Source organism: Salmo salar, chromosome 16 (genome assembly GCF_965601325.2).
Source record: "Salmo salar chromosome 16, fSalSal1, whole genome shotgun sequence".
Classification (NCBI taxonomy): domain Eukaryota; kingdom Metazoa; phylum Chordata; class Actinopteri; order Salmoniformes; family Salmonidae; genus Salmo; species Salmo salar.
The window spans coordinates 37,227,942-37,251,802 of record NC_138306.1 but is presented as its reverse complement, the minus strand read 5'-3'; the positions used below and the strand labels follow the sequence as shown (position 1 = coordinate 37,251,802).

At 42.4% G+C, this 23,861-nt stretch overlaps 1 protein-coding gene across 1 annotated transcript in view; it reads right to left on the bottom strand.

Moving 5' to 3' along the window:
* LOC106573631 (zinc finger CCHC domain-containing protein 14) overlaps positions 1-18,510 on the bottom strand; it is a 39,182-nt gene extending 20,672 nt beyond the window's left edge. Inside the window, exons 1-2 of the mRNA XM_014148858.3 lie at positions 16,820-18,510; positions 4,034-4,160 (exon numbers count right to left, since the gene is read on the bottom strand). Coding sequence (XP_014004333.3) covers positions 4,034-4,160; positions 16,820-17,461 — 769 coding nt within the window. The 5' untranslated portion in view covers positions 17,462-18,510. The remainder of the gene's footprint in view (positions 1-4,033; positions 4,161-16,819) is intronic.
* Positions 18,511-23,861: the final 5,351 nt, after the last annotated feature.

Here is a 23,861-nt window from a genome sequence, read left to right as displayed (position 1 = left end):
GACATCAGTCCAGGAACAGATCTGGGGACAGCTTGTAAGATTGAAACATTATGCACCTTTCTGCCCTTTCTCACAGTGCTAGTCTTTCAAAATACACCATCTTCACCCAAAAATCATACCTCTTAATGTGCAAACTCAGTTTATCTACCACACACTAACTCCTCCCTCCACCCACCACTCAGCCAAAGCTGAGCCCACAGATCTCAAACCTTCTCCAACACACACATCCTCAACCTAAGGGACAGAGTTCATGTCCTCTCAACCACATCCTGTACTACACAGTAGTAACCCAAGCCATGTGCTCATATGTAACCTAGCCATGTCCCGGTCCTTCTCACCCACCCAGGCAGTCTATCTCCCTCAGCACCCTGTTGCATACCAAGCCACCCTGCACCAGGTCGTCCCTCTCCCTCAGTCCCCTGCTCTGCCACCCTGCCCCCTGTCCCTCTCCCTCAGTCCCCTGCCCCCTGTCAGGTTGTCCCTCTCCCTCAGTCCCCTGCTCTGCCACCCTGCCCCCTGTCAGGTTGTCCCTCTCCCTCAGTCCCCTGCTCTGCCACTCTGCCCCCTGTCAGGTTGTCCCTCTCCCTCAGTCCCCTGCTCTGCCACCCTGCCCCCTGTCAGGTTGTCCCTCTCCCTCAGTCCCCTGCTCTGCCACCCTGCCCCATCAGGTGGTCCCACTCCATCAGCCCCCTGCCACCCAGGTGACCTGTACCCTCTGCCATGCCACCCAGCCTCTCCCTCAGCACCCTGCCCGTTCTCAGTAGGTAGTAGGTGCTGGAGGCTCCATATGCCTGGTGCCAGGCTCATTAATCCAGGGCATACTACCATTCTAACAGATCTGGTTACATATTATACCCTGTGCAATACACTGGCACACAGAGACACACAAAGTGACTAATCAACAGTGACAGTGTTTGTCTTTTTTACATTATCAGCACATTTCGTGCGGTGTGTGTAGTATGATAATGACACCAAAACTAAGATGGCATTACAAAGTAAGTCACTCACTATCTACATGTTTCAATAACAAGTGCTCCCTCGCTGCTCTGTGTGTGTGTGTGTGTGTGTGTGTGTGTGTGTGTGTGTGTGTGTGTGTGTGTGTGTGTGTGTGTGTGTGTGTGTGTGTGTGTAGGTATGTTCGTCCTGCTTTGTGCTGTGTGATGACAGGCATGCAGCCCTAGCCATGAGGTAGTGTAGCTAGCCCAGCATTGGGTTACCAGAGAGGGGAGAGGCCGATCCTACTGAGTAACGGAGAGACCTGCTCCTTTCAAAGCAATATCAGCCCTCAGCTTAATCTGCTCCTCTAACTATCAACTCCTTAATCCTCTAACACCCTTAACGATCAACCCATACTTAAACTACCCTCAGATAGAAGACATTCCTACACACTGACTCATTATACCATTATACAGTTTGTGTAACATGAGTTCATAATATTACATGTGTAAGGTAGTGTCTAAATTATTAACGGGGCACCAGTCCTTTCTTGGACAAAATTGGTCATCTAAGTAGGCCTGACTTGTGAGTTGGTTACAATAACTCTATAAGACTAACATTTGAATAATAGTAATAACTGAATAAATGGATGAATATGAAGGTATGAATTCTTTGAGAATCAATTGGAGTTCTTTCCCAGAATAACTAGACAAATACACGTTCTTTATACAATCAACAGTTAATAACGCTAATCAAAAACTTTACAAACATAATGAGAGGGATCATGAAAAGGTAGGAAGTAGAACGAAAGACAAGAAAGAGACCTCAAGATATCTGAATATTAAAGATGTGATACTCAGTCTGTGAACAAAGTCTGTTGTCCTTGGCTCTGGTTAGGCCGCATGGAAGTGAACAAAGGAAAGATGGCGGTGTGTCCTGAGTTGAGGGGTTCCTTGGTGGTGGTTTCTCGCTCCTTTCCTCTGAGTTTGGAAGGTCCCTCGTGGGCTGCTCCTCTGGGTTGTGTCCCTGTTGGCTCTGTCTGCTGGTTCTTCCTTTGAGTTGCAGAGGCTGTGCTCTAAATCATATTCTCCTTCTTTCCTTGAAGGTTGGCTTAAATGTACTGTTCAGGCTACACTAGCTCTTTAAAGACTGTCTCCTTCTGAGACTGTTTAGTGCATGGGCTCTTCCGTACCAATGTCTGTACTGGAGTAAAGGTACTATTCCCTAAAATGTACTTTCACTAAGCTAAATTCACCAGTTCTTGCCATTAAAGGCTAAGGTCCAGGCCCTGTGGTCAGCCTACTGAAGATGGAGGTTCATCTCCCTCCTCGAGAGAGGTCCAACTTGAGAGGTCCAGCAGGATAAGAGAGTGAGGTGGGAGACAGCAGAGTCCTTTTGTAGTCCTGTGACGTAACAATGTATCATACCTAGGTGTGAAGGGTCACTTTTATGACCATTTGTCTTAGAGAGCGAGAGAGCTTGGAAAAACTTATAGACAGACAGTAAAAGGATGTTCAACATTGTTTTCTTATATGACATTAAAACAACACGTCGCTACAAATGTTACTGTACAATCCACTGACCAGTCAAGTGGTGCCTATAGTATAGAAAGAAGGACATCAAGATGAGACACAGTGTATCAAAGAAGGAGAATCTAAAACAGATTTAGATCTCTTCTACTGTAGTAACATCTACTGCCTACTATTGTCAGGATTTCAGAGAAAAATGACATTGCTGAGGTCATCATTGTCCACCAAGCCCCTCCCATTTCCAGGTAAAACTTTCCAAAACTGGAGGAGAAAATTTGGCTTGTGAATTACATAACATGTGACCACGCTTGGAGTGAACATCTGGGTTTTGGTCTAGTCAACAAGAAAAAAGAGAGAAAAGACAAAAAAAAACATGCAGACAACTAAGAAACATACAATATTTATAGCTTTAGTGTATGTGGCCCTAAAACAATCCCAAGCAACAGTATCATCCAAATCCAAACAAGCGTGGCCCTTTGTGAGTTTGTTTCTTTCTGTCTGTGCATGCGTACAAGTTGTCTATTCAGGTCTATTCAGAGCCTATGGCAGCAAATATTTACAAATATTGTACTAAGGAGAAGAAGAACAATCTGCTACACTCTCATTGAATAGCAGTATTCCCCCTCATAACAAATACCTCAATACCTAAGTGACACTCTAGTAGAGTAAAAGTTGTAAACATCATTCCACATAGCAGTGGAACTGTTCAGTAGTATGTACAGTGTGAAGGAGTGAATGGGAGAATGAGAAGTGTGAAACAGAGGATGATGGGAGATTCCTGCAGCAGCTGCTCCCTCCAGACTGGAGCAGCGTAGCAGTGTGTAAAACATAACACTGATGCCCTTCATGGCACACGGCCAGCACTCCCTCAGGTTGAGAACTAGATTAATGAGCAACCTTCTCTCTCTCCTTATGATTGGTGGAGGGCCATAGGGCAATCATGCCTCCACATTCCTCAAGGAGCCTGGTTGGTCGATATCGGTATTTCAGCATGTAGTTTCTTGTTTTGGGTGCATGTGTGAGTGTCTGACACAACTAAAAAGCATAATCTGTCTGACAACTACCGATGTAGGATCTTAATTTCAGCCAATTTGCTACAAAAGGAAAATAATCCTGTAGCAAAAGGAAATGGAAATTATTATGTGGATTATAATTAATGGATATTTTTTGCAGGTGTTGATACATTTTTCATTAGGGCAAAGCAAGTCTGGCATTTTAAAGTGGAAACTACAAACTTTAGAATACTTTTTAAACCTTGAATACACTACAAGTTTGCATTTCCAGCTGTGCAGGAAAATTCTAAGCAACAAATGAATGATCAAATTAAGATCCTACATCTGTAAACTGAAATGCTTCCTCCAAAGACACGTACTGTATGAGCGACAACGGAACACCTGTGATCTCAAGATTCCCATAGTACTACACATTCCCATGTGTGACGTTGTTGGAGTGAACCTTGACCCTTATTGTCTCTGGAATGTCCTGTCCTTGTCTCGTTCGTATATAGAGTAAATTAGTGTGAGAGAGTTCTGTGGATAAGCGTGACAGAGAAAAGTTTTGTTTCTCACCTTTGCTGTGTTTTCCAACATGCACCTTGACTGGCAGCTCCTGGCATGAGAGAGATGGCATGCGAGGCATGGATTCTGAGACAATTCCCTCGTTCCCTCGCCCTGCCCCGACCTCTCGGTGCAGTGTCTGTGAAACATGGGTCAAAGGTCATGTCAAGTAGGTTAATATCATGGTCAGAGGGTTAGGGATTACTAAACCTTCAGCACCTTGACTGTCATTCAGACTGCCCTACTCACTCACTGTCATATAATCATCTCCCTCATGTATTATGCCTTAAAGAGGTAAGAGACAGGATCACACTCACGGACTTTTGGAAATCCCTGAATTTATTTGAAAATTACCTCTGATGACATTACATTTACATTTAAGTCATTTAGCAGACGCTCTTATCCAGAGCGACTTACAAATTGGACATTCTATGGGGTCATTTTCTTAGGACACTATTTTTCAATACAAAATATAGAAAATCATTATCACCACATACAGTGCCTTCTGAAAGTATTCATACCCTTTTACTTTTTCCACATTTTGTTGTGTTACAGCCTGAATTAAAAATGGATTAAATGTAGATTTTTTGTCACTGGCCTACACACAATACCCCGTACTGTCAAAGTGGAATTATGTTTTTTTTTTACGTTTTCAAATTAATAAAAAAAAGAAAGGCTGAAATGTCTTGAGTCAATAAGTATTCAACATTTGTTATGGCAAGTAAAAATGTGCTAAACAAGTCACATAATAAGTTGCATGGACTCACTCGGTGTGCAATAATAGTGTTTAACATAATTATTACACGACTACTTTATCTCTGCACCCCAGAAATACAATTATCTGTAATTCCAAGGAACAGTCCAAGGAACAGTCCAAAGAACAGTCCAAGGAACAGTCCAAGGGACAGTCCAAGGAACAGTCCAAGGAACAGTCCAAGGGACAGTCCAAGAAACAGTCCAAGGGACAGTCCAAGGGACAGTCCAAGGAACAGTCCAATGAACAGTCCAAGGAACAGTCCAAGGGACAGTCCAAGGAACAGTCCAAGGAACAGTCCAAGGGACAGTCCAATGAACAGTCCAATGAACAGTCCAAGGGACAGTCCAATGAACAGTCCAAGGGACAGTCCAAGGAACAGTCCAAGGGACAGTCCAAGGAACAGTCCAAGGGACAGTCCAAGGAACAGTCCAAGGAACAGTCTGAAGATCTCAGAGATAGAATTGTTATGAGGAATACAGTGCCTTCAGAAAGTATTCACACCCCTTTACTTTTCCCATATCATTTTGTTGTGTTACAGCCTGAATTTAAAATGTATTAAATTGAGATTGTGTGTCACTGATCTACACACAATACCCCATAATATCAAACTGGAATTTTGTTTGAAGAACATTTTAGAAATAAATAAAAAAAATTAAAAGAGAATGTCTTGAGTCAGTAAGTATTCAACCCCTTTGCTATGGCAACCCTAAATAAATTCAGGAGTAAAAATGTGCTTAACAAATCACATAATACAGTGCAGTCAGAAAGTATTCAGACCCTTTGACTTTTTCCAAATGTTGTTACATTACAGCCTTCGTTTTTCCCCCTCATCAATGTACACATAATACCCCATAATGACAAAGCAAAAACTGTTTTTTAGAAATGTTTGCAAATGTATTAAAAATCCCATTTACATAAAGATTTAGACCCTTTACTCAGTACTTTCTTGAAGTACCTTTGGCAGCGATTACAGCCTCGAGTCTTCTTGGGTATGACGCTACATGCTTGGCACACCTGTATTTGGGGAGTTTCTCCTATTATTCTCCACAGATCCTCTCAAGCTCTGTCAGGTTGGATGGGGAGAGTCCTTGCACAGTTATTTTCTGGTCTCTCCGGAGATGTTCGATCGGGTTCAAGTCTGGGCTCTGGCTGGACCACTCAAGGAAAATCAGAGACTTGTCCCAAAGCCACTCCTGCATTGTCTTGACTGTGTGCTTAGGGTCGATGTCCTGTTGTAAGGTAAACCTTTGCCCCAGTCTGAGGTCCTGAGTGCTCTGGAGCAGGTTTCCATCAAGGATCTCTCTGTACTTTGCTCCGTTCATCTATCCCTCGATCCTGACTAGTCTTCCAGTCCCTGCCGCTGAAAAACATCCACACAGCATGATGCTGCCACCACCATGCTTCAATGTAAGGATGGTGCCAGGTTTCTTCCAGACATGACGCTTGGTATTCAGGCCAAAGAGTTCAATCTTGTTCTCAAGGATGATCAATCAAAACAGGTTGCACCTGCGCTCAATTTCGAGTCTCATAGCAAAGGGTCTGAATACTTATGTAATTAGGCATTTCTGTTTTTATTTTTATAAATTTGCTAAAATTTATAAAAAACGTTTTTTTGCTTTGTAATTTTGGGGTATTGTCTGTAGATAGATGCAGATTTTTATATATTTTTATTTTATTTCATTTATTTCACCTTTATTTAACCAGGTAGGCAAGTTGAGAACAAGTTCTCATTTACAATTGCGACCTGGCCAAGATAAAGCAAAGCAGTTCGACAACATACAAAAACACAGAGTTACACATGGAGTAAAACAACATACAATCAATGATGCAGTAGAAAAAAATAAAAAATAAAAATAAGATTATATACAATGTGAGCAAATGATGTGAGATAAGGGAGGTAAAGGCAAAAAAATGCCATGGTGGCAAAGTAAATAAAGTATAGCAAGAAAAACACTGGAATGGTAGATTTGTAGTTTGAAGAAAGTTCAGAGATAAAATATAAATAATATGGTGCAAAGGAGCAAAATAAATAAAATAAATAGATACAGTAGGGGAAGAGGTAGTAGTTTGGGCTAAATTATAGATGGGCTATGTACAGGTGCAGTGATCTGTGAGCTGCTCTGACAACTGGTGCTTAAAGCTAGTGAGGGAGATAAGTGTTTCCAGTTTCAGAGATTTTTGTAGTTCGTTCCAGTCATTGGCAGCAGAGAACTGGAAGGAGAGACGACCAAAGGAGGAGTTGGCTTTAGGGGTGACCCGAGAGATATACCTGCTGGAGCGCGTGCTACAGGTGGGTGCTGCTATGGTGACCAGTGAGCGGAGATAAGGGGGGACTTTACCTAGCAGGGTCTTGTAGATGACCTGGAGCCAATGTGTTTGGCGACGATTATGAAGCGAAGGCCAGCCAACGAGAGCGTACAGGTCGCAGTGGTGGGTAGTATATGGGGCTTTGGTGACAAAACGGATGGCACTGTGATAGACTGCATCCAGCTTGTTGAGTAGGGTATTGGAAGCTATTTTGTAAATGACATCGCCGAAGTCGAGGATTGGTAGGATGGTCAGTTTTACGAGGGTATGTTTGGCAGCATGAGTGAAGGATGCTTTGTTGCGAAATAGGAAGCCAATTCGAGATTTCACTTTGGATTGGAGATGATTGATGTGAGTCTGGAAGGAGAGTTTACAGTCTAACCAGACACCTAGGTATTTGTAGTTGTCCACAAATTCTAAGTTAGAACCGTCCAGAGAAGTGATGCTGGACAGGCGGGCAGGTGCAGGCAGCGATCGGTTGAAGAGCATGCATTTAGTTTTACTTGTGTTTAGGAGCAGTTGGAGGCCACGGAAGGAGAGTTGAATGGCATTGAAGCTCGTCTGGAGGGTTGTTAACACAGTGTCCAAAGAAGGGCCAGAAGTGTACAGAATGGTGTCATCTGCGTAGAGGTGAATCAGAGATTCACCAGCAGCAAGAGCGACATCATTTATGTATACAGAGAAAAGAGTTGGCCCAAGAATTGAACCATGTGGTACCCCCATAGAGACTGCCAGAGGTCCAGACAGTAGGCCCTCCGATTTGACACACTGAACTCTGTCAGAGAAGTAGTTGGTGAACCAGGCGACGCAATCGTTTGAGAAACCAAGGCTACTGAGTCTGCCGATGAGGATGTGGTGATTAACAGAGTCAAAAGCTTTGGCCAGGTCAATGAATACGGCAGCACAGTATTGTTTCTTATCGATGGCGGTTACGATGTCGTTTAGGACCTTGAGCGTGGCTGAGGTGCACCCATGACCAGCTCTGAAACCAGATTGCATAGCGGAGAGGGTGCGGTGGGATTCGAAATGGTCGGTAATCTGTTTGTTAACTTGGCTTTCGAAGACCTTAGAAAGGCAGGGTAGGATGGATATAGGTCTGTAGCAATTTGGGTCAAGAGTGTCACCTCCTTTGAAGAGGGGGATGACAGCAGCTGCTTTCCAATCTATGGGAATCTCAGACGACACGAAAGAGAGGTTGAACAGGCTAGTAATAGGGTTTGCAATAATTTCGGCAGATAATTTTAGAAAGAAAGGGTCCAGATTGTCAAGCCCAGCTGATTTGTAGGGGTCCAGATTTTGCAGCTCTTTCAGAACATCAGCTGAATGGATTTGGGAGAAGGAGAAATGGGGGAGGCTTGGGCGAGTAGCTGTGGGGGGTGCAGTGCTGTTGAATGCAGTAGGGGTAGTTAGGTGGAAAGCATGGCCAGCCGTAGAAAAATGCTTGTTGAAATTCTCAATTATAGTGGGCTTATCGGTGGTGACAGAGTTTCCTATCCTCAGTGCAGTGGGCAGTTGGGAGGAGGTGTTCTTATTCTCCATGGACTTTACAATGTCCCAAAACTTTTTAGAGTTGGAGTTGCACGAAGCGAATTTCTGTTTGAAAAAGCTAGCCTTGGCGTTTCTAACTGCCTGTGTGTATTGGTTTCTAACTTCCCTAAAAAGTTGCATATCGCGGGGGCAGTTCGATGCTAATGCAGAACGCCACAGGATATTTTTGTGTTGGTTAAGGGCAGTCAGGTCTGGGGAGAACCAAGGGCTATATCTGTTCCTGGTTCTAAATTTCTTGAAAGGGGCATGCTTATTTAAGATGGAGAGGAAGGCATTTTTAAAAAATAACCAGGCATCCTCTACTGACGGGATGAGGTCAATATCCTTCCAGGATACCAGGGCCAGATCGATTAGAAAGGCTTGCTCGTTGAAATGTTTCAGGGAGCGTTTGACAGTGATGAGTGGAGGTCGTTTGACCGCTGACCCATTACGGGTGCAGGCAATGAGGCAGTGATCGCTGAGATCTTGGTTGAAAACTGCAGAGGTGTATTTAGAGGGCACGTTGGTTAGGATGATATCTATGAGGGTGCCAGTGTTTGCGGCTTTGGGGTTGTACCTGGTGGGTTCATTAATAATTTGTGTGAGATTGAGGGCATCAAGCTTGGATTGTAGGATGGCTGGGGTGTTAAGCATGTCCCAGTTTAGGTCACCTAGTAGCACGAGCTCTGAAGATAGATGGGGGGCAATCAGTTCACATATGGTGTCCAGAGCACAACTAGGGGCCGAGGGGGGTCTATAGCAGGCGGCAACGGTGAGAGACTTGTTTTTGGAGAGGTGGATTTTTAAAAGTAGAAGTTCAAATTGTTTGGGTACAGACCTGGATAGCAGGACAGAACTCTGCAGGCTATCTCTGCAGTAGATTGCAACACCGCCCCCTTTGGTCGTTCTATCTTGTCTGAAAACATTGTAGTTAGGGATGAAGATTTCAGAGTTTTTGGTGGACTTCCTCAGCCAAGATTCAGACACAGCTAGGACATCCGGGTTGGCAGAGTGTGCTAAAGCAGTGAATAAAACAAACTTAGGGAGGAGGCTTCTAATGTTAACATGCATGAAACCAAGGTTATTACGGTTACAGAAGTCATCAAAAGAGAGCGCCTGGGGAGTAGGAGTGGAGCCAGGCACTGCAGGGCCTGGATTCACCTCTACATCCCCAGAGGAGCAGAGAAGAATAAGTATGAGGGTACGGCTAAAAGCTATAAGAATTGGTCGTCTGTGACGTCCAGAATAGAGAGAAAAAGGAGCAGGTTTCTGGGGGCGATAAAATAGCTTCAAGGTATAATGTACAGACAAAGGTATGGTGGGATGTGAGTACAGAGGAGGTAAACCTAGGCATTTAGTGATTATGAGAGAGATATTGTCTCTAGAAACATCATTGAAACCAGAAGATGTCATAGCATGTGTGGGTGGAGGAACTGAGAGGTTGGATAAGGTATAATGAGCAGGGCTAGAGGCTCTACAGTGAAATAAGCCAATAAACACTAACCAGAACAGCAATGGAGAAGGCATATTGACATTAAGGAGAGGCATGCTTAGCCGAGTGATCAAAGGGTCCAGTGAGATTCAGACAGCTAGCCGGGCCATAGGTAGCAAGCTGGTGGAAGATGGGAGGGAGGTCTGTTTTTAGCCACCTCGTGCGTTTCCGTCTGTGGGTTAGTGGGGTTCCGTGTGGAAGGGGGGACCAGTCCAAGTTGGCAAAATAGTTAGTTATAGTGGCCCAAGAAAAGTGTTCCGATAGACCTATTCAGATCGCAGCCGAAAAGACAGCTAACGATTAGCGGGCCGCAGATGGGCGATCAGGTTACGTCGCGACGGAGGGGCCAGTTGGATAACTCCCTCGGGCAGATAACGTCGGTGGTCCAGTCGTGAAGACCCGATGGGGCTCCGCATCGGCAGTAAAACGGGTCAGGATAGGTGAGTTGTAGCCCAGGAGACACTTCAGCTGGCTAGCTCAGGAATAGCCCAGGAGTGGCTGACGGAACTCTTCAGCTGGCTAGCTGGCTAGCTCCGTAATAATGTGTGTTAATTCCGTGACCGACGTTGCCAATAGTCACTCAGGTAGCAGCTAGTTAGCTGCAAGATCCAGGTGTAAATGTCCAGAGCCTGCGGTAGAAATCGGGGAAAGGAGAGAGAATAGGTCCGGTATGCTCTGGTCTGAGTCGCGCTGTACAAAAACTGGCGATAGCTTTTCGAGCTAATGGATAGCTGAGGACAGCTAACCGTGGCTAGCTGAACTTCAACGTTAGCCAGTGAAAATGGCTAACCTCTTGCTAGCTTCTGTTGTGGAATTCAGATGAGGTAAATAATACTTTCTTTTTTAAATTGGTGAGGCGGGTTGCAGGAGAGTGCTTTGAGGTTGAGTTTTTAGAATTAAAAAAAAAATATATATATAAAAAGATAAGTGAAGAAAAAATATGTAAATATATATATACACGGGACACGACAAGAGGAGGGTAGAGGACGTCTGAACTGCTACGCCATCTTGGGGAAAAAAAAGATGATATATAATATGATATATATATATATATACACATAACAAAATGTGGAAAAAGCGAATACATTCCGAATGCACTTTACAGGTAGGTACATCCTTGATGAGAACATGCAAACAACCTTAAACTGGGGGGGGGGGGGGGGGGGGGGGATTTACGTTCCAACAGGACAATGACCCCAAGCATACAGCCAACGCAACTCTGGAATGGCTTCAGAACAAGAACATGAAAGTCCTTGAGTGGCCCAATCAAAGCCCATACTTGAATCCTGTTGAAAATCAGTGGAAAGACTTGAAGATTGCTGTTCACCACCAATCCCCATCTAACTTAACAGAGCTTGAGAAAATCTGCAAGGAAAAATGTGAGAAAATCCCCAAATCCAGATGTGCAAAACTTATACACACACACCCAAGACGACTCAAAGCAGTAATCACTGCCAAAGGTGCTTCTACAAAGTACTGACTCAGGGGTGTGAATACTTACAGTACCAGTAAAAAGTTTGGACACACCTACTCAAGGGTTTTTCTTTACTTTTACTATTTTCTACATTGTAGAATAATAGTGAAGACATCAAAACTATGAAATAACACATATGGAATCATGTTGTAACCAAAAAAGTGTTATATATAATCAACATATATTATTGTTTTATGATTTTTTTTAAATAAATGTTCGAATTTTTCTTCCACTTTGACATGAGTATTTTGTGTAGATCGTTGACAAAAGAAATGACAATTAAATCAATTTTAATCCCACTTTGTAACACAACATGTTTTGGTAAAAGTCAAGGGGTGTGAATACTTTCTGAAGGCACTGTATTTAGACACTGGTATGGTGCTGGACCTACTGAATAATAAAGTGGTTAAATTCCCATTTAAAGATGCACTCAGGGATCGAATGCACAAACAATGAGACATATTGCACAACTTGGATTCGTAACATATCACACAAATTGCAAAAATCGTGTAAAATCATACAAATTGCAAAATTTGAAACATATCACATGAAATAGATGACGTAGTACCAGGGCTCTAAATAAATTAATTGGTAGTTAGGCGCACCAGAAAATGTTAAACTTTTTTTTTTACTGCAAATGACTGTCCGTCCTATCATTCTTAATTGTCATCAGTTGTTACTTTGATGATGTAGAACGCATCACTAGAGAGTGGGCAAGACATTCGAATAAAAACATATTTTTTAAATTGTATTCAAAAGTGCAACTGCAAACATATTTACATAGGTGATTCGTTTTGGACAAACAAATGTATTATACAAAACAGAACATTGATTGTATGCAAAAGTGCAACAACAAACATATTTTTACAGGTGATTAAAACATAACCTTTATTGTATTTAAAAGTCCAACCACAAACTGATAACTGTTATGATATACTGCATTCAGCTAACAGATAGAAAGAAAAAAAAATTATACAAAACTATGTTGCTAATAACAGTAATGTAACAAGGCAACATGCTGACTATGAACTGATACTTGGATAACGAAATACATGTTCAGTCTCCGGTCACATAAACAAATCAATTTATTTCATCTAGAATCTACCTTATAAAACAACTTTATTTTAGGGTTAGAGTTTAGGGACGTCCCAAGGATGGTGCCAATAAACCTTGTTCCATATGTCGGGTTGATTTGAAATCCATTATTTTTCTGGGTGAGTAACATCAGTCTGAATTTGGTAAAAGCCATCTCCTCTTTGGCAATGTGGTAAGCGGTGATACATTTCATCTCTAGGTCAGTTAGCTCTGCCTGTTGACCGGCTTGGCTGTCAAATACAGCTGGTAGCTAGTAGACATAGTTATGTTGCTCCAGCCCTGCCCCGATGTACTTGTCCCGGCACGTGATGTGCTTTTGGCTTAAGTTATATGTTAGCAAAAACTTGTGTTTTAGGTTGTGGCAATTAAGTCTTCCCTGCTGCTATTACTCCACATGTTCAACAGTACTCACAGAACATTGTGCTCACAGAACATTGTGCTCACAGAACATTGTGAAACAACCCCTCTAGAAACATGTAGATCTTTTTCTTTTTCTGAGGAGGTGGTTCAGTAGCAGCATCTGCGACATTGTCCTCATCATCATATTCTTCTGGTTGTGGTTGATCATTTCATAATTTGTTAAATAAAGCTTAAATTGTTCTTAACTGACTTGCCTAGTTAAATAAAGGTAAAATTCCACGTGTTGTTCTGGCTTGCTAGCTTGCTAGCTAATGCCATTATTTAGCTGACAGAAAAGGGCGGCACAGATCTGGGGGAAGAATTCTGCGAAAAGGGTTGTGCCTGGCGTTTGATTGGTTTAATTAGCTACATTTAAACATCTGTAGCATTATGATTGGTTATGATTTGTAAACAATGTCTCAGTCTGTCTTGTTTGAGCAGTGAAGAGAAGAGTGTTGCAATGAAATATTTTTAGGCATGGCTTTTTTATTGGATAATTTTTTTGCTCACAAAATAAAAGTCCTGTTCGCACAGCAACATTTTGGTCACACTTTTGAGCCCTGTGTAGTACACAAATGGATGACTTAGTACCAAAAAAACTGGGGCCATTTTGGCTTCTAAGCACCACTTTCAAAACTAGTGGCTGAAATTATACAAAAGTTTGAGAGTGCATCTTTAAGTGAAGAAAAGCTGTCATTAGTAAAAGGTTACCACAAATATGGCAGCTGTTTCTCAGAATATTATAGCTATTTTGCAGTATCATATATTGTCTTTATTGATTTATACGTTATGACCATAGACAATGTATTGTGACACACTGAGCAGGTGTCTGTGCTGCTTGCTCTGTGATTAGGTATCTTGAAAGGCTGTCAAGACAGCTAGGGGAGAGTAATGGTCACTGCACTCTGAACTAGGGCCCTGTATTTTGGTTAATCGTGTCACATGACCTGGATATGACCCTTTATTAAAGGTTTTCCAACATACTGTCCTATTTTCTTTTTCTTTCAGATGGTCCAGCACCATCCTCAGATAATTGCTTTCATTGTTGGTTCAATTCTAATTTCTGTAAAATGATCAAATCTACATCATGTGACATGATAATCCAAAACACAGGGCTTTACCTATAACTAACTAGTTTCCTGGAAAGGAGAGCCGTTTTAAAAGGTCTGTTGAAAGAGACTGTCGTCCTGCTTGTGTTTACTTTCATATGCCCAGTAATCTTATTGCTTCTGTAATTATTTACAAGTACCGGCAAAATGTCTTAGCTAGAGTTGTGCAGTCCAAATATCTTCATTCCAACCAAATGTATTTTATGTATTTTGTGTCTTTCCTCTTTGAAGCCCTGTAAGTGGTGAGGCTGATGTGTATAAGAGCAGAGGTAAAACAGCACACGTGCTCAACCAAGCAGCAACAGCAACACACAGACGAGCTCTGAAACCAATTAAGCGTTCTTTACAGTGTGCTACTGCCACATCCGCATCCATTCCTGCCAAATCTGCTCTTTTTCTCAGGGGAAAGGGAAGGTCCTGCTGCTAGGAGAGATGCTAGCTGCCTGGGCTAGGTTTAGAACTGAAATGGACATGGCAGTAGCACAGGTCATGGCAGATAAATGAATGAAACACCACTACGGAGTGTGTGTGGTTTAGCTATGTTTCATGTCTGATCGGGTTAGGGTTAACGTAAAGGCTTCTCCAAACAGTCAGAGAGAGCAGCAGTTAGACTACAACTTCCTGGTGATTCACTGGAGGGTTGAGTCTCTCTCACACAGGATTGATTTCAGCATTGAGAAATGTGCTGACCTGCACTTAATGGAGGCCAAGACCAACAAAACACTAAATACAACCAAGCGCTTTCCTTTGAGCAGCCAGGGTACTTTCCCCTCAAACACATGTTTGAACAGCCCTGTGTGTTTGCTGGGTGTCTCTGATACAACACATTGACAAACAGGCACTTGTAATGATCCTGCCTTTGTTTAAGAATAGAAAAAAAGTGAACCCGTGTCTGTGTGCCAATGTATTCAAATCTAATTGTAGCCGTAAGGTTCATTTTTCTTTTGAAGCATTACATTTTGCCTTTTATGTGTTCTTCACTCTCAAACAAACACACATACATATACACACACACAAAACACACACTGTAATATTGTAAATAGAAGGGTAATGACATTTCCAGATGTTTCTTGAGGTGTTTTTTTTGTCAACAATAATATTCCTGATGCTTGACAAAAGCCCCTTAAAATGGCATAACATCATTTATAACTTTTTGCAATAAATGTCACAATCCTAAAAGCAAAGAAAGCTGTATATTTTGTTAACAAGGTTTCATAATCCCACATTGCTGTGTTAACATCTGGTTGTCCAGAGAGGTAAAAAGTCATGCTGAATCTACAGACAGAGTGTATGAGTGAATGTTCAGGACACCAACGGTTGAGGACAACAGACAGACATGCCCCTGGGGGACCAGAAAAAAAATACATGTTTGTTTAGTTCAATTCATTCCTTTTAGGTCACATTTGTTAGTAGTGGGCAATTCCACGATAACAGAATGACGCTCAGACTCAGATAGTTCACGTCGAAATTTATGTCAAACCAAAACCAATAATTGCAAAGTTAAACAAACCATACAACTATATGCACCAGGACCACTTCAAAAAATGTCCATGAAGATTTAACAAAAACACACTTGAAGAACAGCGCAGATGCACATTTTGATAAAAGAATGTCAGTTTGTGCTGTTTGTGCAGTCATTGTGTTACCAAACTTTGCATCTGCACTGTTCTGCAGGTAGCCTTGTGGTTAAGAGTGTTGGGCCAGTAATTGAAAGGTAGATGGTTCAATTCACCGAGCTGACTAGGTGAAAGAATTGCTCATGTAAGTTGCTCTGGAAAAGAGTGTCTGCTAAATGACAAAAAAATAGTAAATGTGTTTTTGTAAAATTTACTGTGGAAATTATTAAGTCGTCCTTGTGCATTGAGTTGTATGGTTTGTTTAACTTTTCAATCAGTGGTTTTTGTTTGACATACATTTTAAAGTCAACTATCTGAGTCTCGGCATCAATTCTGTTATCGTGAAATTGCCCTAGTATGTCTCAACATGACCTAGAAATGGGGGAAGGGCTAGAATGTTATCATTCTCTTCCTACTTTTGGAAAAACCCACACAAGTAAAAGGTGTAGGCGTATTTGCGTAGTTACAGTGTAACAACAATCTATTGTCAATCGGTTATAAATAATGTAGGCCAACAGTGTATGTACAAAAAATGTCCCCTCGAATAATAATTTAATCCAAAAGAGGGTACAAGAGCTGCCTGTCCCGCAAGATGCATCACTCCCAGAACCGGAACAGTGTAGGGAGCTGTTGAATGATTCTGGTTAGCCTCCTAGCACTGACACTCACTAACTTTTTGACTTGTTAGGTACACTCTTAGAAAAAAAGGGTTCTTCGGCTGTCCCTATGGGGGAACGCTTTTTGGTTACAGGTAAAAACATTTTTGGTTCCATGTTGGGTTCTACATGGAACCCAAAACGGTTCTACTTGGTACCAAAGGGGTTCTACCTGGAACCAACAAGGGTTCTTCAGAGGGTTCTCATATGGGAACCCTTTTAAGTTCTAGATAGCACCTATTTTCTACAAGTGTAGGCTATCCTAGAACTTTGTTTTTTGGATGGTTGCTCAAACTTGTCAGTGGCACAATACCATTCATATATTTGGCCATCAAGTGACAACAGGGAGGACAATATATTACCTACCTTATGAGAACATGGACACCCGACCTGACAGGAGTCGAGGGTGGGCGCAGTGATGTAGGTTGGGATGCTAGTGGCGGGAGACAGGGTGGCCAGAGCTCCAGTCCCGCGGCAGCCGCCAGTCCCGGGCTGCTGCTCTCCACAGGTGACCTGCAGGATCTCCTGGATCTGGGTCAGCTCCTGTCTTAGCACCTGCTTCTGGTGAAAGCTGAAAGCTGGGTGATTGGATGCCATGGTGAAGAGGAGAAGGAACTGCTCCTCCGTTTGTCCATCGTTGAGCTGCAGGCCGTAGTTGTTTATGATGCTATCGATGTGCGTGAGCGTTCGGAAGAGAACACTCGCCGCCTCTCGATTGTCGGAGCTGAGAAGTGCAAGGGAGATAAGCAGCTTGCTCCTCACGACCTCGTCCGTGATGTTGGTAAGGTTCGAGAGGTCAGCGGGGTTGTTGGCTTTGATCTCGGCATCCCTGAGGGAGTGATAGTCCTTGCGGGCCAAATCTTCCAAGCACGACCCGAGGAAGCGTAGTTCGATGGGAACACAGAGGTCCAAAAGCCCACAAATGAACTCAGCTCTCTGGGCCGAGTTCAATATCGAAAACCAGCGGTAGACCCCTTCCCTTTGAACGGAGCATCGATTTTCAACCATTTTAAAATCGACTCACACGTTTAAACATGGATTATTTTGTTGATTGCGATTAGGCCTAACAATAATAAAATGGCAAGACAAAAATTAGTCAAGACAAACCTCCATTTACTGTACAAGTAGCCTAACCTTTAAACAGAGAGCGTGCAGGAACTCGAGTGCCTGAACAGTTAGTAAACGTCCACCTGGGTCAATGACGCTGGTTATTTGGTTGACAATAATCGTATTCAATGTAGACTATCCAAGACCACGAGTTTTCGGGAAAATAAATGACAGCACGTCGCCTTTCTTTGTTTACAGGCCAGTTGCGACATTGTTGAAATATGTAACCAAAGCGATAATCACTTGAAAGTCTATAAACAAAAGCATGAGTCGGGTTACTGTACTGCGAGGCTCGGCGTAGTACCCAGTCATCCAGGCTTTCTCGACCAGCCCTCCGAGGTCCCCACGTCAGTCGATTATGGAACAAGTACTATATGAAGTAGATTGAAATAAAAAACACCATATGAGTATTACACACATGGATAATTTACTTCCAGTGCCAAAGTCACTACTTTCCGTTTATTCCCTGTAAGAAAACCATTTTCGATGGGAATCCGCATAGTATTCGTTTAACTTCTGAGTGTCTGCCAATAAAGAAGACCATAAACTGCATGTAGCCTATAAACTATAGCCAGTAACCTAGGGGTTAAAGTTTAAACGCAAACAACTTAGTTAAATCCTATTGGTCGTAAACTTAACCAGGGACGCGAACAGATTTGTTCCAGACGAATAACAACAATTGGTGCTTTCAAAACAACTGGGAACTCGGAAAAAACGAGGTCAAATCATGACGTCAGAGATCTTCAGGTCGGAAAATCGGAGCTCTTGAAATATGCCCAAGTTTCCGACAGCGAATTCCGAGTTGGATGACAGTTCACAACTATTTTTCCCAGTCGGAGATTTCCCTGGTGTCATGAACGCACTGAAGTCGGAGATTTTCGAGTTCTGAGTTCCCAGTGGTTTTGAACAAGACAAATGTTTAGAGCTATCCTTTTTATAAAGAGCCCGTAGCTGTTTTGAAATGCAATTCAAGTAATACCTCCCTCCCCCTGACATCCTGTCATATCCCTGAAATCGTGAAAAAACAGCTGTGTGGTACCTTTGGTGCTTTCAAGACAAGTGTGAACTTAGGGGAAAACGAGTCAAATCATGTCAGTGATCTTCAGGTCGTAAAGTCTGAGATCTAGCAAGATGCCAGAGTATCCGACTTGCAATTCCGAGTTGGATGACCGTTCAAAATATTTTTCCCAGTCGAAGCCCGTTTTTTCCGATTTCCCAGTTGTCTTGAACGCTCTAAAGTCGGAATTTGACATTTCCGAGTTCCCAGTTGTTTTGAACGTGACATTATTCCAAACTGCCAGCTAAACCCATCAGCTAAAAACATACACTTCGATTGGGTGTACTACAGTTTGTCAGTAACCCCAGCTGCCGGTGTGATTGGTCAGAAAAGTATCTGCACTAGCCTACACATCTTTTTCACTTGCGCTCATAATATACACGTCTCCGATTTGGTAAACGAGTATGTACTTTGTAAAGCGCAAGTCAACCTCTAAAGTGTTTGAGTTGAAGAAGTTGATTGTTTTTAAGACAGCCACATATGTCATCCTTTGTCTTCAAATGTCTTTGCAAACTGATATTAGTGTAAGAGGAGCAGCAGAAGAGTGAAGTTTGGGAATTTCTGGAATTGCCATTTTCATTGCGTCACTCTGTGTGCGTTTGGTCCATGAACATGGCCTTTATGTACAGTAGAGCTGTACAGTAGCTTGTTCGGACTATGGCCTAAAAAAAGTAGGCTTAACCTACTGACGTCTTTAGAAATATATTATGCACACATATTTCGAATCTCTGCATTCATATATTGATAAATATGCACATGTTTGATGTTTGAGTATTATCTAATGGCATTTCTTTCCTTGACCTCATACAACTGGTAATCATAAACATTAACGGCTATTTGCATATGGTAATCTTGAATTTCACCTAATGAGCATTTCAAGTTTTCTGAGCTTGTTGTGGGGCCTTTTCCCCTCTAAAATATGGCCTTGCACTTTCCATAAAAGACCAGTAGATGTCACCATTAGTTAATGCTTTCTTGCATTACAGTACCAAAAACCTGATGGGTCAGCACACACACACACACACACACACACACACACACACACACACACACACACACACACACACACACACTCACACACACACACACACACACACACACACACACACACACACTCTAATAAAAATGTATTCTCAAATATAGCATTTTCAAAATGCTGAACACAGTGCACAAAGATATTCCAACTCCATTATATGCCAAATTCCAAATGTTATCATATGAAAGCACTGTATATTAAAGTTAATGAACTGGGAAGGGAAAGGGGATACCGAGTCAGATGCTCAACTGAATGCATTCAACCGAAATGTGTCTTCCGCATTTAACCCAACCCCTCTGGATCAGACTGAATATCACATTGAATAAAACTATGGATGAAGTACAAAAGAAGGCCTACAAAAGTATGAGGTTTGCCTAACTGTGATGATATAACTGTGATGATATGTGGGAAGTGTAAATTGCGACTGTGTTAACATTACCAGAGGGCACATGTCAGTGCACTCGGTTCAGCAGATAGAGCAGCATAGCCCATCTCCCCTGATCGATCATGCTGATTCTGTTCTGCTGCCATCCCTGTTAGTATCCAAATCCCAACACACATTCACTTAGGTCAGAAACATTCACAGATCTAGATTTATTTGTTATTGGGGTTAACAATTCACAGATCTAGATTTATTTGTTTGCCTCCTTGCCCCTCCAACATTTCCTCATCTCCCACCCTTTCTAATGCGACTAGCCATGATACTCCTCCCTCTTTTTCCCCTGCCACACTACAAAGTTTCTCCCTGCAGGCGGTCACTGAGTCCGAGGTGCTAAAGGAGCTCCTTAAACTTGACCCCAAAAAACCATCTGGTTCAGATGGTTTAGACCCTTTCTTCTTTAAGGTTGCTGCCCCTATAATCGCCAAGCCTATCTCTGACCTTTTTAACCTGTCTCTCCTCTCTGGGGAGGTTCCCATTGCTTGGAAGGCAGCCATGGTTCGTCCTTAATTTAAAGGGGGAGATCAAGCTGATCCTAAATGTTATAGGCCTTTTTCTATTTTGCCCTGTTTATCAAAAGTGTTGTAAAAACGTATCAATAATTAACTGACTGGCTTTCTTGACATCTATAGTATTCTCTCTGGTATGCAATCTGGTTTCCACTCAGGTTATGGATGTGTCACTGAAACCTTAAAGGTCCTCAATGATGTCACCATTGCTCTTGATTCTAAGCAATGTTGTACTATTATTGGCTTGGCCAAAGCTTTTTATACGGTAGACCATTCTATTCTTGTGGACCGGCTAAGGAGTATTGGTGTCTCTGAGGGGTCTTTGGGCTGGTTTGCTAACTACCTCTCTCAAAGAGTGCAATGTATAAAATCAGAACATCTGCTTTGTCAGCCAATGCCTATCACCAAGGGTGTACCCCAAGGCTTGATCCTAGGCCCTACACTCTTCGCAATTTACATCAACAACATAGCTCAGGCAATAGGAAGCTCTCTCATCCATTTATATGCCGATGGTTTAGTCTTATACTCAGCTGGCCCCTCCCCGGATTTTGTGTTAAACGCTCTACAACAAAGCGTTCTTAGTGTCCAACAAGCTTTCTCTGCCCTTAGCCTTGTTATGAACACTTCCAAAACAAAGGTCATGTGGTTTGGTAAGAAGAATGCCCCTCTCCGCACAGGTGTGATTACTACCTCTGAGGGTTTAGAGCTTGAGGTAGTCACCTCATACAAGTACATGGGAGTATAGCTAGGCGGTACACTGTCCTTCTCTCAGCACATATCAAAGCTGCAGACTAAAGTTAAATCTAGATTTGGTTTCCTCTATCGCAATCGCTCCTCTTTCACCCCTCACTGCCAAACTAACCCTGATTCAGATGATCATCCTACCCATGCTAGATTACGGAGACGGAATTTATAGATCGGCAGGTAAGGGTGCTCTCGAGTGGCTAGATGTTCTTTACCATCAGATTTGTCACCAATGCTCCTTAAAGGACACATCACTGCACTCTATACTCTTCTGTAAACTGGTCACCTCTGTATACCCGCCGCAAGACCCACTGGTTGATGCTTTTTTATAAAACCCTCAGCCCTCACTCCTCCCTATCTGAGATATCTACTGCAGCCTTCATCCTGCACAAACAACACCCGTTCTGCCAGTCACATTCTGTTAAAGGTTCCCAAAGCACACACATCCCTGGGTCGCTCGTCTTTTCAGTTCGCTGCAGCTGGCGACTGGAACGAGCTGCAACAAACACTCATACTGGACAGTTTTATCTCAATCTCTTCATTCAAAGACTCAATCATGGACACTCTTACTGACAGTTGTAGCTGCTTTACGTGATGTATTGTAAGATGGCGCTGACAGAGATGGTCGCCTCGCTTCAGGTCCTTAGAAAACTATGCAGTTATTTGTTTTTTTTATGTATTATTTCTTACATTGTTTGCCCAGAAAATCTCAAGTGTTATTACATACAGCCGGGAAGAACTATTGGATATGAAAGCGATGTCAACTTACCAAGATTACGACCAGGAATACGTCTTTCCTGAAGCGGATCCTTTGTTCGGACCTCCACCCTGGACATGGGATCTTATCCCACTCAGAGGCCGACCCAAAACCACGTGACAACCGCAGGAGAGGCAGACTGAGCAGCCTTCTGGTCAGACTCAGAAGGTCGAGCACACCATCCACTGTTTCCGAACATATTACTCACCAATGTCCAATCTCTAGACAACAAAGTTTATTAGCAAGTGCATCGGAGATGTCGTACCCACTGTGACTATTAAAACCTTTCCTTACCAGAAACCGTGGATTGATGGCAGCATTGTGTCGTGTCTTTGGGGTACCATTAAACTGAAGATATGTTTATCAATTAGCTCCCTGTAATTATTATCACGCGATTAAACTGATTAATCGTTTAATTGTAATTAACTAGGAGATCGGGGCACCAAGGAGAATATTCAGATTACAAAGCTATAATTTTCCTAATATAACTTTCCTGTACTATAATATTCTATTCTATTATAGTATAGGCCGATTATCTTCTGGTTTAAATGGTGTATTTTACCTCGAGTCCAGTCTCATTCCAAACGTCGTAAATTGTTGTATCTGCACGAACCCAGTCTTTACTAAAATCATCCATACATCAATTGTCTTAAAATCATTTATTTACTACACTAAGTAATTAACAGAAAACATACAAACCGTAATTATCGTCACAAAGGATTGGTAGAGGAATGTGCCCTTGTGGGCTAAACAGGCAGGTCGGCCTGTTGAACAATGGGTCATAAACGGTCCGCTGAGAAGTTACACAGAGTTCATTAATATTAACAATTGACAATTGAAGGCTCACTCATTCGGGAACAATTGCAATCAATATATATTTACGCTCAGTGTGTCGTCGTTCTTTGTTGGAGAGTTCGGTTCTGTTGGGAAGTTTTCTCCGCGTTCTCTCTCTCTCTCTCTCTCTCTCTCTCTCTCTCGGTTAGAATGGATCTTTCAGAGCGACATTCATTAATGTCGTCATAGAATGGTTGTTTCGTTGGTCTTCGCGTTCAATGATATAATTTACTTAGCTGCAGACTAATAATTAATATCAAAGACTTATTCTTATTCTGTCGGTATCAATAGTCTAAAAGTTAACCACGTGGTATGGTTCACTTTCAGTAGAGGAATTAGATGGTAAAACATATGTGGCCATCGAGTGGAGGCCTGGTCTGGTGAAATGTAAATCAGGGGGTGTTTTATAGTGCCCATCGAACAGGCTTGTCAAATGACGCCTGGTCCTGTATGTGTCCCTGGGGCGTGCCTATGACTGAGCTAGACTTGGTTACAGAAATACAATTCTATCACATTAACATCAGTACAATAGCATCTCATGTGTATTATAAAAGCTTTATCCTTATTAATACATTCTATACAACCATTATGTTGCAAGTCTCAAGCTGATGCTATTATATAAACAGTTTTATGGTAATATGGCTATATTGTCTCTTCTGAGTATCACAAAATTGTATCAAGCGGATCAGTTCGTAGCTGGATTCTTCACCAATCTTCCATACCTTCTCCAGCACACACATGTCGCTCGGTTCTCCAATTCTATGAGTTGGAAGAATTTCCTTTGTCTCTCTATGGGCCATGTGGCCAGAGACTCTCCTGGAATTTTAGAGTTTTTACAACCCTTTACACACCGGGTGGATTGGGGGGAAGGTAGGTTGGGTGGTGGTGCAAAAGGGAGGGGGTCAACTGTCCTCCCTGTACCAAA